Source organism: Carcharhinus amblyrhynchos, chromosome 6 (genome assembly GCF_965287045.1).
Source record: "Carcharhinus amblyrhynchos chromosome 6, sCarAmb.v2.hapA, whole genome shotgun sequence".
NCBI lineage: Eukaryota > Metazoa > Chordata > Chondrichthyes > Carcharhiniformes > Carcharhinidae > Carcharhinus > Carcharhinus amblyrhynchos.
Window position 1 is genome coordinate 44,295,697 of NC_137329.1, and position 13,773 is coordinate 44,309,469.

The 13,773-nt window shown below is 44.0% G+C and overlaps 1 protein-coding gene across 8 annotated transcripts in view; it reads right to left on the reverse strand.

Annotated features, from left to right (window-relative positions):
* Nucleotides 1-13,773, reverse strand: part of dagla (diacylglycerol lipase, alpha) — a 379,214-nt gene that overhangs the window by 89,497 nt on the left and 275,944 nt on the right. For all 8 annotated transcript variants that reach the window (XM_080190329.1, XM_080190325.1, XM_080190324.1 and 5 more), the window contains one exon: nt 10,690-10,767. In XM_080190329.1, coding sequence (XP_080046455.1) covers nt 10,690-10,767 — 78 coding nt within the window. The remainder of the gene's footprint in view (nt 1-10,689; nt 10,768-13,773) is intronic.

Below are 13,773 nucleotides of genomic sequence, written 5' to 3' on the forward strand. Positions count from 1 at the left end.
TTATTTCAACGTTCCCAACATTAACTGGGATATACAAAATTTTAAGGGCTTGGATAGAGTAGATTTCTTTAAATCTGTACTGGAGGACATTTTAGATCAATATGTGGAGGGTTCAACAAGGGAAGGAGCTGTGCTGAACCTAATTCTGAGAAATGAAGTGGACAAGGGATGTGCATTTTCCTGATAGTGATCTCAACATGGTACAATTTACACTTGTTATGAACAAGGGGTTGAAAAAGTTGTAAAAAAAAGTTTTGGACTGGAGGAAGAGTGGATTTTAGTAACATAAGGAAGAATGTGGCTAAGAAAGACCAGGAACAGCTACTAATGGGGCAATTTATAGAAGAGCAGTTAGTTCGGGGGACAGGGGGGTGGGGCACGGGTATTCAGAAAGGAAATGGGAAGGGTGCAAGCCCAGCATGTTCCATCTAGGGTGATAGGAAGAAGCTCAGGGAACCAAGGATAACCAGAGATATTCAGGATATGATGAGCAGGAAAAGTTTCTAAGAGATAGGAGCAGAATTCGGCCATTTGGCCCATCAAATCCACTCTGCCATTCAATCATGGCTGATATGCCCCTCATCCCCATTTTCCTGCCTTCTCCCAATAACCCTTCAATCCATTACCAATTAAAAATCTGTCTAACTCCTCCTTAAATTTACTCACTGTCCCAGCACCCACTGCACTTTGGGGTAGCGAATTCCACAGATTCATAACTCTTTGGGAGAAGTAGTTGCTCCTCAACTCTGTTAAATTTGATACCCCTTATTGTAAGATTATGCCCTCTTGTCCTAGAATGTCCCACATCATTCCAGGGCAGGGAATAGAGAGAAAAGGAAGGCTTTTGACAAGCAGAAGGGAAGAAAATCAGTGGAAGCATTAGTGAAGTATAGAAAGTGCAGGGTGGACCTTAAGAAAGCAATTAGGAAAACAAAGAGGCGATATGAGAAAGCTCTGGCTGCTAATATATCAATGGGAAGAGGATAACTAGCGAAAGAGTAGGGCCTATTAGGGACCAAGGGTACAATCTGTGGGTGGAGTCGTAAGAAATAGGAGCAGGAGTAGGCCATCCAGCCCCTCGAGCCTGCCCCGCCATTCAACAAGATCATGGCTGATCTGTCGTGGCTCAGTTCCACTTTCCCGCCCTCTCCCCATAACCCTTAATCCCCTCTCTTATCAAAAACCCATCAACCCGCGTCTTAAAAATATTTAGTGAGGCAGCCTCCACCACTTCAACGGGCAGAGAATTCCAGAGATTCACCACCCTTTGAGTGAAGAAGTTCCTCCTCAACTCCGTTCTAAACCGCCCCCCCTTTATCTTGAGGCTGTGCCCCCTAGTCCTACTGTCTTTTTTGAGCGGGAAGAGTCTCTCCACCTCTATCCTATCCATCCCATTCATCATCTTATACGTCTCAATGAGATCTCCCCTCATTCTTCTAAACTCTAACGAGTACAAGCCTAGTTTATTCAGCCTCTCCTCATAGCTCAACCCCCTCAACTCCGGTATCAGCCTAGTAAACCTCCTCTGCACTCCCTCCAAGGCCAAAATATCTTTGCGCAGGTGCGGCGCCCAAAACTGCACACAGTACTCCAGCTGTGGCCTCACCAATGCCCTATACAGCTGCAGCAAGACCTCCCTACTTTTATATTCAATCCCCCTCGCTATGAAGGCCAGCATCCCATTCGCCTTCCTAACCACATGCTGCACCTGCAAGCTGGGTTTTTGCGACTCATGCACAAGGACCCCGAGGTCCCTCTGCACCGTCGCCTGCTGCAGTTTTTCGCCACGTAAGTAATAGTCCTTCCTACCATTATTCCTACCAAAGTGGACCACCTCACACTTGCCAACATTAAATTCCATTTGCCATTTCCTGGCCCATTCGCCCAGCCTATCTAGATCCTTCTGCAGACTCTCCACACCCTCCGCACAATTTGCTGTTCCCCCAATCTTGGTGTCATCAGCAAATTTTGACACCATACACTTGGTTCCCTCCTCCAGATCATCTATATAAATGGTAAAAAGCTGAGGTCCCAGCACCGACCCCTGGGGCACTCCACTAGTCACCATCCGCCAATCCGAATAGCACCCGTTGATCCTCACTCTCTGCCTCCTATTTGACAACCAATCCTCTATCCACGCTAACACCCTACCCCCAACTCCATGTCCCTTGACCTTCTGCAATAACCTCTTGTGAGGTACTTTGTCAAACGCCTTCTGAAAATCAAGAAAGACCACATCCACCGGCTCTCCTCTATCCACCGCCCTAGACACATCCTCATAGAACTCCAGTAAATTTGTCAGACACGACTTCCCTTTAATGAAACCGTGCTGCGTCTGCTCTATCAAGCAATTCCCTTCAAGATGCCTCGCAATTTCCTCCTTAATGACGGATTCTAACATTTTACCTACCACAGACGTTAAACTAACCGGCCTATAATTCCCCGCCTTTTGCCTGGCACCCTTCTTAAACAACGGCGTAACATTAGCCATTTTCCAATCCTCCGGCACTTCCCCGGAATCCAGCGACGTCTGGAAAATAACCACCAAGGCATCCAGTATCACCTCCGCCATTTCTTTCAGAACCCTCGGATGCATTCCATCCGGTCCTGGGGACTTGTCCACAATCAGCCCCTCCAGTCTGTCGAGCACCGCCTCTCTAGTAACAGTAATGTCATTAAGACCCTCCAGTCCTACCACCTTTCCATCACTAACACCCGGCAAATTATTCACGTCCTCCTCCGTGAAGACAGAAACAAAAAAGTTATTCAAGACCTTAGCCATATCCTCATCCCCACCACTAGGTCCCCTTTCTCATCCTCTAAAGGGTCCAACGTTCACCCTAGCCAGCCTCTTCCTTTTTATATATTTATGAAAACTCTTGCTATCCTTTTTTATATTAAGCGCTAGTCCAGCTTCATAGTTTCTCCTACCCTTCTTTATCAACTTCTTTGTCAATCTTTGTTGACATTTAAACCTCTCCCAATCCTCTTCTCGCCCACTACTCTTAGCTACTCTAAATTCCTCCGCTTTTAATTTAACACTTTCCTTCACCTCCTTCGTTATCCACGGCTTATTACCTCTCCTCCTACTGTCCTTTTTGACCATTGGAATAAATTTCCGCTGAGCACCAAGAAAGATCTCCTTAAAGATCCTCCACTGCTCCTCAGCAGACCTACCTTCCAACGCGCTCCCCCAGTCAACATTCGCCAATTCTTCTCTCATCCTACCGTACTCCCCTCTATTCAAACAAAGTACGCGTGTCTGGGAACCCACTTTCTCCTCCTCCATCTGCACCAGAAACTCCACCATACAATGATCACTCTCCCCAAGAGGATCCTTCACCGCAAGATCCCTAATTCTACCCGCCTCATTACATAGCACGAGATCCAAGATAGCTCTCTCCCTCGTCGGCTCCAACACACACTGTTCGAGGAAACTATCCCGGCAGCATTCCAAGAACTCCTCCTCGAGCCCACCGCGTCCAACATGGGTCGACCAATCAATATGCAGATTGAAATCCCCCATAACTACGGCCGTCCCATTCCTGCACGCCGCACTTATTTGCGCGTTAACAGCCCGCCCCACCTCCAGATCATTATTCGGGGGCCTATAGACGACACCCACCAGTGTCTTCCTCCCTTTGCTGTTCCTAATCTCCACCCACAACAATTCCACGTTCTGCTCCTTGGCTCCAATATCATCCCTTGCTACCACCTTGATGCTATCCTTAATCAGCAGAGCTACGCCCCCCCCCTTTTCCCTCCTAAACACTTGATAGCCCTGTACATTCAGCTCCCAGTCCCTGTCACCCTGCAGCCACGTCTCTGTAATGGCCACCAGATCGTATCCATTTGTGTCGATCTGCGCCACCAGCTCATCCACTTTATTCCGAATGCTTCGTGCATTCAGATAAAGCGCTTTCATCCCAGCCTTCACCTGGACCCTATTTGCCGTAACGCCACCAACCATACTCACGCCCCCTACTCCCTCTATTATTGGGACATCCTCGGCCTCTTCCCTTGCCTGTACCCTATCCTTAACTTTAGACCTCGTAACGTCACCTACCCTCGCACCCTCCCCCCCCCCCCCAATTAGTGTAAAGCCCTGTCTACAGTCCTCTTTACTCAATTCGCCAGCACTCTGGTCCCAGCACGGTTCAGACCAACCCCATCCCGCCCGAACAGGTCCCACCTACCCCAATACTGGTGCCAATGCCCCATAAATTCAAACCCATTCCTCCCACACCAATCCCTGAGCCACCCATTCACTTCCTTAATCATGTCAACCTTATGCCCGTCTGCACTCGGTTCAGGCAGTAGCCCAGAGATGACCACCTTGTCGGTTCTACTTTTTAATTCCATTCCCAGCTTTTCATACTCCCTCCCCAGATCCTCAGTCCGCATTTTGCTTACGTCGCCGGCACCCACATGTACCACAACAACCGGATTCTCACCCTCCCACTCCAGGTTCCTCTGCAGCCCAGCTGTGACATCCCGGACCCGAGCACCAGGCAGACAACACACCCTTCTGTGCACTTTGTCATTGTGACAAAGGACAGCGTCGATACCCTTCACCCCACTATCCCCAATTACGACTACGTTCCTTTTCCCCTTCTCTTTGCCTACGTCCTGCTGCATCACTGTACCGTGTGCAGTTTGCTCACCAACCTCACCTGCCTTGTCCTCTTCCAGACTGGAAGCAAGAACCTCAAACCTGTTATGCAGATTAAGAGGCTGAGGCCTCCGCTCCCCACCCTCCTTCCTCCGCTCCCCACCCTCCTTCCTCCTCTCCCCACTCTCCTTCCTCCTCTCCCCACTCTCCTTCCTCCGCTCCTCACCCCCCTTCCTCCTCCCAGCAGCCCCCTCTTGTCCCTGACCCTTAGAGTTAGCCAGTCTAGGGGGGGTGGATGTCACTTGCACCCCATTGACAATGGCACCCTCTCTCCCCCTGATGAGCCTCAGTGTCCGTAGCTCAGAGGCCAGCTCATCTACCTTGAGCTGGAGCTCCTCCAGCAACCTGCACTTACTGCAGACATGGTCATTGGGATGGACCCTGGAGTCCACCAGTTCCCACATCATACAGAAACCACACATCACATGCCCCTCCATTATTCACTGTAGTAGTTTTGAAAAAAATTTTTTTTTTTTCCTTGTTTTTCAAACGAACTCACCTGGCCTTTTTTCCCTCCAGCCCTTTTTGATATTAAGCCCTAATAGCTCACTCTGCTTCCCTCTCACTCCGCTGCCCGCTCCGACGCTGCCCGCTGTCTACACCAGGCCTCCTTTTAAACCTGGCGCTGATTTAAAGCTGTTGGCCCACAACTGCCTTCTAACCACTCCCTCAGAATTCTTAAAGCAGTAGATACAATAAATAAATGCTTTAAACAGTTCTACAAAGAACAAAGTGCTTTAAACTTATTTTAAACAGGTTTTTAACAGGTAAAATCTTAACTCTCTCTCTGCTCCTTCACTCGTCTGCTCCAGCAAACAATGGAAGGCTTCACCGTGTGGCCACTTGATAATTAAAGCTGTTGGCCCACAACTGCCTTCTAACCACTCCCTCAGAATTCTTAAAGCAGTAAATACAATAAATAAATGCTTTAAACAGTTCTACAAAGAACAAAGTGCTTTAAACTTATTTTAAACAGGTTTTTAACAGGTAAAATCTTAGCTCTCTCTCTGCTCCCAATAAATACTTCATATTTGTCTTCACTTAAGAAAAGAGGATGAAGGTATGGAATTCAGGGAGAGACTGTGAGGTTCTTGAGGAAACTGACATAGGGAAGGGCTAGGTATTAGAGGTGTTGGCAGCCTTAAAAGGGATAAATCTCCAGGTGTGAATGAATTGAACTCTAGGCTGCTGTGGGAGGCAAGGGAGAAGACTGTAGGGACTCTGATCCAAATTTTCAATTTTTCTCTTGTCAAGGTAGAGGTCATGATGTAGAGATGCTGGCATTAGACTGGGGTAAACACAGTAAGAAGTCTCACAACACCAGGTTTAAGTCCAACCAGTTTATTTGATTGTGGGATTACTATCAAATAAACTGGTTGGACTTAAACCTGGTGTTGTGAGACTTCTTACACTGGAGAAACGACTGGAAAACAGCTAATGTGGTTCTGCTATTTAAGATGGGTTGTAGAGATAAACAAGGGAACTGCAGACCAGTCTCACGTCAGTGGGAGGGAAACTACTGGAGAACCTTCTGAAGGAGAGCATCTATCTCCATCTGGAAAGGCAAGGCCTGATCATTGTCAGCATGGTTTATTCAGAGGGAGGTCATGCCTAACAAGTTTGATAGAATTTTTTGAGGAGGTGACCAGGTGTGAAGATGAGGGTAGTGCAGTTAATGTAGTTTATATGGATTTCAGCAAAGCCTTTGACAAGGTCCTATGTGGGAGACTTGTAAAGAAGGTAAATGCACATGGGATACAGGGTAATTCAATAAAGTGGATTCAAAATTGACACACTTGTAGTAATCAGAGGGAGGAATATTCCTGTCCTGTCTGTCACGGGAATCATAGCGGGGGAGGGGGGGCAGATTTTCTGATTTTGGGGTGAGCATGGACAGAAAATCCCACCCAAAGGGTGATAACAGAAGGCTGCATATTGACTGGAAGCCTGTGTCCAGTGGGATACCACAAGGAACTGTGTTGGGTCCTTTATTAATTGTCATTTATACAAAAGACATAGATGACTATGTAGGGGTGGGATTAGAAAGTTTGCGGATGACACAAAGATTGGCCGGGTTGTTAACAATGAGGCTGAGTGTATTGTGCTACAAAAAGATATAGACGGAATGGTCAAATGGGCAGGTAAGTGGCAGACAGAATTTAACCCTGAAAAGTGTGAGGTGATACACTTTGGAAGGAGTAATTTGACAAAGAAATATTCAATGAATGGCACGACACTAGGAAGTTCTGTGGAACAAAGAGACCTTGGCAGGTTTGTCCATACATCTCTGAAGATGGAAGGGCATTTTAGTAGGGTGGAGAAAAAGGCATATGGTTCACTTGCCTTTATCAATTGAGGCATAAATCACAAAAGCAGGGAAGTCATGTTGGAATTGTATAAAACTTTGGTGAGGTCACAGTTGAAGTACTGTGTGCAGTCCTAGTCCCCACATTATAGGAAGGATATGATTGCACTGGAGGGGCTGCAGAGGAGATTCACCAGGATGCTGCCTGGATGGAACATTTAAATTATGAAGAATGGTTGGATAGGCTTGGGCTGTTTTCGTTGGACAGAGAAAACTGAGGGAGGACCTGATTGAGATGTACAAGGTTAAGAAGGACAAAGACAGAGTGGATAAGGAGTAGCTGTTCCCTTTAGCTAAAGGGTTAATTGCGAGGAAACATAGATTCAAGATGAGGTGCAGGAGGTTGTGCGGGAATATGAAGAAAAACTTTTTTACCCAGAGGATGGTGTTGGTCTTGAATGTGCTCCCTGGGAGGGTGGTAAAGGTGGGTTGCCTCACATCCTTTAAAAAGTACCTGGATGAGCACTTAACACATCATAACACTCAAGGCTATGGAGCAGGTGCTCGTAGATGGGATAGGTGGGGGATCAGGTGTTTCTCATGTGTCAGTGCAAACTCAATGGGCGAAGGCCTCTTACGCACTGTTTGATTCTATGACTCAATGATAAGTCAGCATTTTACCACACTTGCTTCCTTTCTTACCAATTGAAAGCCATATCCACTTCTCTTTACAATCAATTTCAGCAACTAAGCAACTAATACACTATAGATGAAACCTAAATCTGATAAGCTTAAGAAAAGAAAAGCATCCTTTAATATCAAGGATGAAAGTATGCATTTAATGGGCAGTAAACAGATTTGTGCCTAGTGGCAGGAAATCTTATTCAGTTATATGAGGTCTTTTTGAATTCAATCAGTAGCTTCTTCTAAACATTTCGCCATTTGTCTATGTTCTCCCATGAGATGACAGAATAATAACCAGTTGCATACTGACACCTGCTGGAAATGTTGTACACAAACATTCCACGCGCCAGTAAACTTTGCAGTGACACGAGAGATTCGAGACCTGAAGCCTCCACTCTGCGCACTAAACTATTCTCACTTCCACAATTTTTTATATTTACGTTTTTCAAATGTATATTTCCAAAGGGTGCTCATTACTTCGTATACTCCGGGTCTCTGACTGGCATGTTGGACTTTGTGTGATAGGAAGACCTAGAGAGCAAATGCATGGAACTAGTTCCCAGCATTTATGTGGCTTTAACCCTATACTAGATTCATACACATGACTTTATCAGCAATGTGCTTTTCCCAATTCACTGCTGTCCTGATCATTTCAGTATCTTTAATAGCGTCCTTAAACAAATTGCAAACACAAGACATAGTTTTCATTGATAACCTCCCTAACACAAAGTTTACTCATGTGTGAGTGCATGTGACATTTAAATAGTTTTCAATGCTATCAGTTCTTACTACATCAAGTTTTTTGTTCAGTAAGAGAATTGACAGATTTTAAAGGTCATGGAGAATTCCAAAAGCGGATGGAATTTTTGGAGCCATAAGGTTCTCTAATTTCTTAAAGTGGATTGATAGCAGTGGATGAGCCACAAATGACTGCACTCTATTCCATCAGAAGTTAAAATAATACAGGAGAACTGTGAATTATGTAAAAACAATCATCTGTCCTTTATTTTTATTTGTTCAAGGGATACTGGGCCAGCATTCACTGCCATCTCTAACTGGACTTAAGGTGGTAGTGGTTAGTTGCCTTCTTGAACAACTACAGTCCTTGTGATATAAGTACACCCACAGTGCTGAGCCATTGAGAGAGCATTGTAATGAGTATGGTCACATGGAGGCAAGACCAGCTAAGGACAGCAGATTTCTTTTCCTAAATGACATTAGTGTTTAGGACAATTGTTTCATTAAATGGTTACCGTTACTGAGACTAGCTTTAATTCCAGATTTATTGATTGGATTTAAATTCCACCAACTTTATGTCCCAAGAGCCTGGGCCTCTGGATTACGAATCCAGTGACATCACCTCTCTGCTATTGCCTCCCCTCTATTGTAACAAACCCATAACAGATCCACAGATACACAATGCAAACTGTTGTCTGATTTCTCAATCACTATTTGTAGCTGCAATTTCTTGCTGATAACACATTTTAAATCGATGATTTTTCTAACACAGCTACAGCTTAGTGAAAAAGAGAAGTGAAAGAAAATGAAATTTCAATACAGAATCAATTAAAATAAACTAGTATATATTACTATGAAACTTGAGTAAAATGGAGATATATAAATTGTAAACAAGATACAAGAAAAATGACACGATGAAAACCAGGTGTCGAAATAAACCTGATCTAAAGCAACACTGCAAACAAAGTGATAAATGTTTGGAACATTTTGTCAAATATTGTTGCATGTCAATACCCAATTCTTTATCTTAGTGATGAAATAGGTAACTGCAGAGAGAAACTTTAGGGTGTTTGAAATGCAACTAGATGGTGGACTGGAAAGTTAGAATGCTACAATATCAATGATAAACAAAATGGGCTCTTCTCAAAATTACATTTTCTTTATTTTGCATGTTCCTTGTAAGATAATCATTCACTGTTATAAATCAAGTTAATTTTGAGTTAATGGCTTCCATTCAATCATATGGTTAACACTCCAAGGATACTGCAGAAAATGCATATTTTGTTTCTAATATCTGATTTGAGAATGTAAGGCATTGGGTTCTCGAAATGGAAAAGGCTCCATTTCTCAGCACACTCCTTAACTTGATATGTAGTGAATTTACAATTTTGCTGAAAAAGAGCTAATCTCTCTTTGGCACTGGATGATATGTTGTTTTATGAGGACAGCATTAAAAGATATTTTTCAATCTTTTAAAAGAGAAGTAGAAAGCAGAGTGATTCCAATTTTCTGTGCCTTTGTATGGGCAAAAAAGTTAGATTATTTATTTAGAGACATAAAGGTTTACAGCATGGAAACATGCCCTTCGGCCCAACTTGCCCGGCTGCCCAGTTTTTACCACTAAGCTAGTCCCAATGGCCTGCATTTGGCCCACATCTCTCTATACGCATCTTACCCATGTAACTGTCTAAATGCTTTTTAAAAGATAAAATTGTACCTGCCTCAATACTGCCTCTGGCAGCACATTCCAGACACTCACCACCCTCTGTGTGGAAAAATTGCCCCTCTGGGCCTTTCGTATCTCTCCCCTCTCACCTTAAACCTATGCCCTCTAGTTTTAGACCCCTACCTTTGGGAGAAGATGTTGACTATCTAGCTGATCCATGCCCCTCATTATTCTATAAACCTCTATAAGATCACCCCTAAGCCTCCTATACTCCAGGCAAAAAAGTCCCAGACTATCCAGCCTCTCCTTATAATTCAAACCATCAAGTCCCAATAGCATCCTAGTATATCTTTTCTGCACTCTTTCTAGTTTAATAATATCATTTCTATAATAGGGTGACCAGAACTGTACACAGTATTCCAAGTGTGGCCTTACTGATGACTTGTATGACTTCAACAAGACGCCCCAAATCCCATGTTCAATGTTCTGACAATGAAACCAAATTATTATGATTAGCAAAATAAAGGACCAGCTATTAAAACTCAACAATTAACAGTTCTGAATTATTTTCTACACCACCATAGATATTCCAGCTGAAGAATACAATAAAAAAGTTCCAGTTACCTTGTGGCCAAGCCAAGTCCCATGATGGCCCTCTACTGGCAATCGTTCAGCATCTCCAGTCAGATCAGTCAGGGCATCCTGTTAGTGAGAATAGAGCACATTAAAATTAATACAAGCCTGACTTTGCTTGTGAGTCACTAGTTTTCTTTTTCCTATTTTTCTCTCTCCCTTTTCCTCTTCTTCCTGAATTACGATTCCACAGATGCAGGTGGCCATTAATTACCATACCCATAACGCCACTCTTTACCTTTTAGCCCAGGTGGTAGAAGTTATCCGAGTACAGCCAACACTGGTTCTATCTTCAGCTCAATGAAAGAACTGCATCTAGACACTCACTGAAGGTAGCAAAACTGTACACAACGCATTTATGATGTAGCTATACATAGATACCAAGACAACTGTATTTTCTATTCTTGTCCACTTCCACTCTATATCCATAATCATGCAATTTTTACAAATAGTCATTGAATAACCATCAGTAGTGTGAACATTGCTGCTTCTTTCTCTTGCTCTTAGGCTATTGCAATGAAAGCAGTCAGTGTCTACTTGCAGTGAGACTTGGAAAACTTTTGGGCTTGGCCTGGAAAGCAATGAGTAGCAAGTCACAACCACCTTCAATAAGACAGAGAGTCCCACCACTCTTGATTTTCTATGAGTTACCATTGCTGAGATCACTGGGTCACATTGACCAGAAATTGAACTGGGGCTACAAGAGCAGGTCAGAGGCTGGAAATTCTGTGGCAATTCACCTCCTGACTCCCCAAAGCCTGTCCACCATCTACAAGGCAACAGTCAGGAATATGATGGAATATTCTCTACCACCCTGGAAGAGTAAAGGCCCAAGCACTCACGAAACTTGATGCCATTCAGAACAAAGTAGCCTGTTTGATTGGCACCCACCCAATACCTTAAACATTATTCCCTCCATCATCAGTGCACCATAGCTTCATGCTGTGCTACTTATAAGATGCAATAAGAAATAGGAGCAGGAGTAGGCCATCTAGTCCTTCGAGCCTGCCCCGCCATTCAACAAGATCATGGCTGATCTGAAGTGGATCAGTTCCACTTTCCCACTTTCTCCCCATAACCCTTAATTCCCTTGTCTATCAGAAACCTATCTACCCGTGAGTTAAATATATTCAGCGAGGTAGCTTCCACCACTTCAATGGGCAAAGAATTCCAGAGACTCACCACCCTTTCAGTGAAGAAGTTCCTCCTCAACTCCAATCTAAACTGCACCCCCCCTCTTATTTTGAGGCTGTGCCTTCTAGTTCTGCTATCCTTTCTAAGCAGGAAGAATCTCTCTACCTCAACCCTATCTATGCCCTTCATTATCTTATATGTCTCTATAAGATCCCCCCTCAGCCTTCTAAACTCCAACGAGTACAGACCAAGTCTATTCAATCTCCCCATATCTCCAGTATCAGCCCAGTGAACCTTCTCTGCACTCCTCCAAGGCCAATATATCCTTTCCCACATGCGGTGACCAAAACTGCACACAGTACTCTAGTTGCGACCTCACCAGTGCCCTGTACAGTTGCAGCAAGACCCCCTTGCTTTTATATTCTATCCCCCTCACTATAAAGGCCAACATTCCATTCGTCTTCTTGATCACCTGCTGCACCCGCAGACTGAGTTTTTGCGATTCATGCACAAGGACCCCCAGGTCCCTCTGCACTGTAGCATGCTGCAGCTTTTCACCCTTTAAATAATAATCCCTCCTACTATTATTTCTACCAAAGTGGATAACCTCACACTTGCTAACATTAGACTCCATCAGCCAGGTCCTCGCCCACTCACTCAGCCTATCCAGATCTCTCTGCAGACTTTCCGCGCCTTCCACGCAATTTGCTTTTCCACTCACCTTCGTGTCATCAGCAAATTTCGTTACCCTACACTCAGCCCCCTCCTCCAGATCATCTATGTAAATTGTAAACAGTTGAGGCCCCAGCACCGATCCCTGCGGCACGCCACTAGTCACCAACTGCCAACCAGAATAGCACCCATTCATTCCAACACTCTGCTTCCTATTAGACAACCAGTCCTCTATTCACACTAACACCTTACTCCCAACTCTGTGCACCCTAACCTTCTGCAGCAACCTTTTGTTGCCACGTCGCCTTTGACGGCATCTTCCAAGCCCATGCTGTGTCTCTCTGACTGCTGGAAGAACAAGGGCAGCAGACATATGGAACCACAGCTACCAGCAAGTTCCCTTTCAAGTCATATAACATCCTGATTTAAAAATATATTGCAATTCCTTCATTATAGCTGGGTCAAAATTCTGGAACAGTAACAGCACTGTGGGCTTAACTATATTACATAAACTGTAGTGGTTCAAGGGCCTTTCTCAAGAGCTTTAGGAATGGTCAATAAAATCTGGCCTTCTTATAACACTAACATGACTGAATTTTAAAAAAAGACACAGCATCCCTCTTCTCAAAACTATGATTTGGCCAAGATCAGTTACCTCTATAACCAGAGATGAAACCAGCTGGGATGTTCTAATCACTGTGGCATGACTTCACCCAACAGTCTAATGGGAAAACCTCAGTAATCATGGGATAAAATCCAGACAATATTCATTGTGTATTGTTAGACAACAACAGTATTTTGTAAGCAACAAAGAGTAATTTTTAAAAAGCACTGGAAATTGGAATGTCCAAAGCCTCATAAATCAGTGCATATTTTCCAGTAATTTAAGGTCTGTATGGGCTACTTTCCCACTGCTTATTGTTGGCATGATGCCTATTTCCCTGGGCTCTCTGCACATGTGTTATATGTTTTTATAAAGTGCTGCCAATTCATTATCATTTCATATTGCATTTGGAAGACAACTAGTTCACAGCTTAACATTCATGCTCTACTAAACGTATCAAGTAGACTGACAATATATTCTGCACAAAATGTATGCACGTATAGCTGGGTGATTTAGCATATTCAATTGTAACTTCTGTGAGCAAAGACCTGTATCTGGATGTGTGTACGTGTGTGCACTCATATCTGGCTGCCATTTCTCAGTGGATGATTGTATCCCAGTGGTGTCAGTATTTGTACATCTGATTTACATGCATGTAAGTGGTT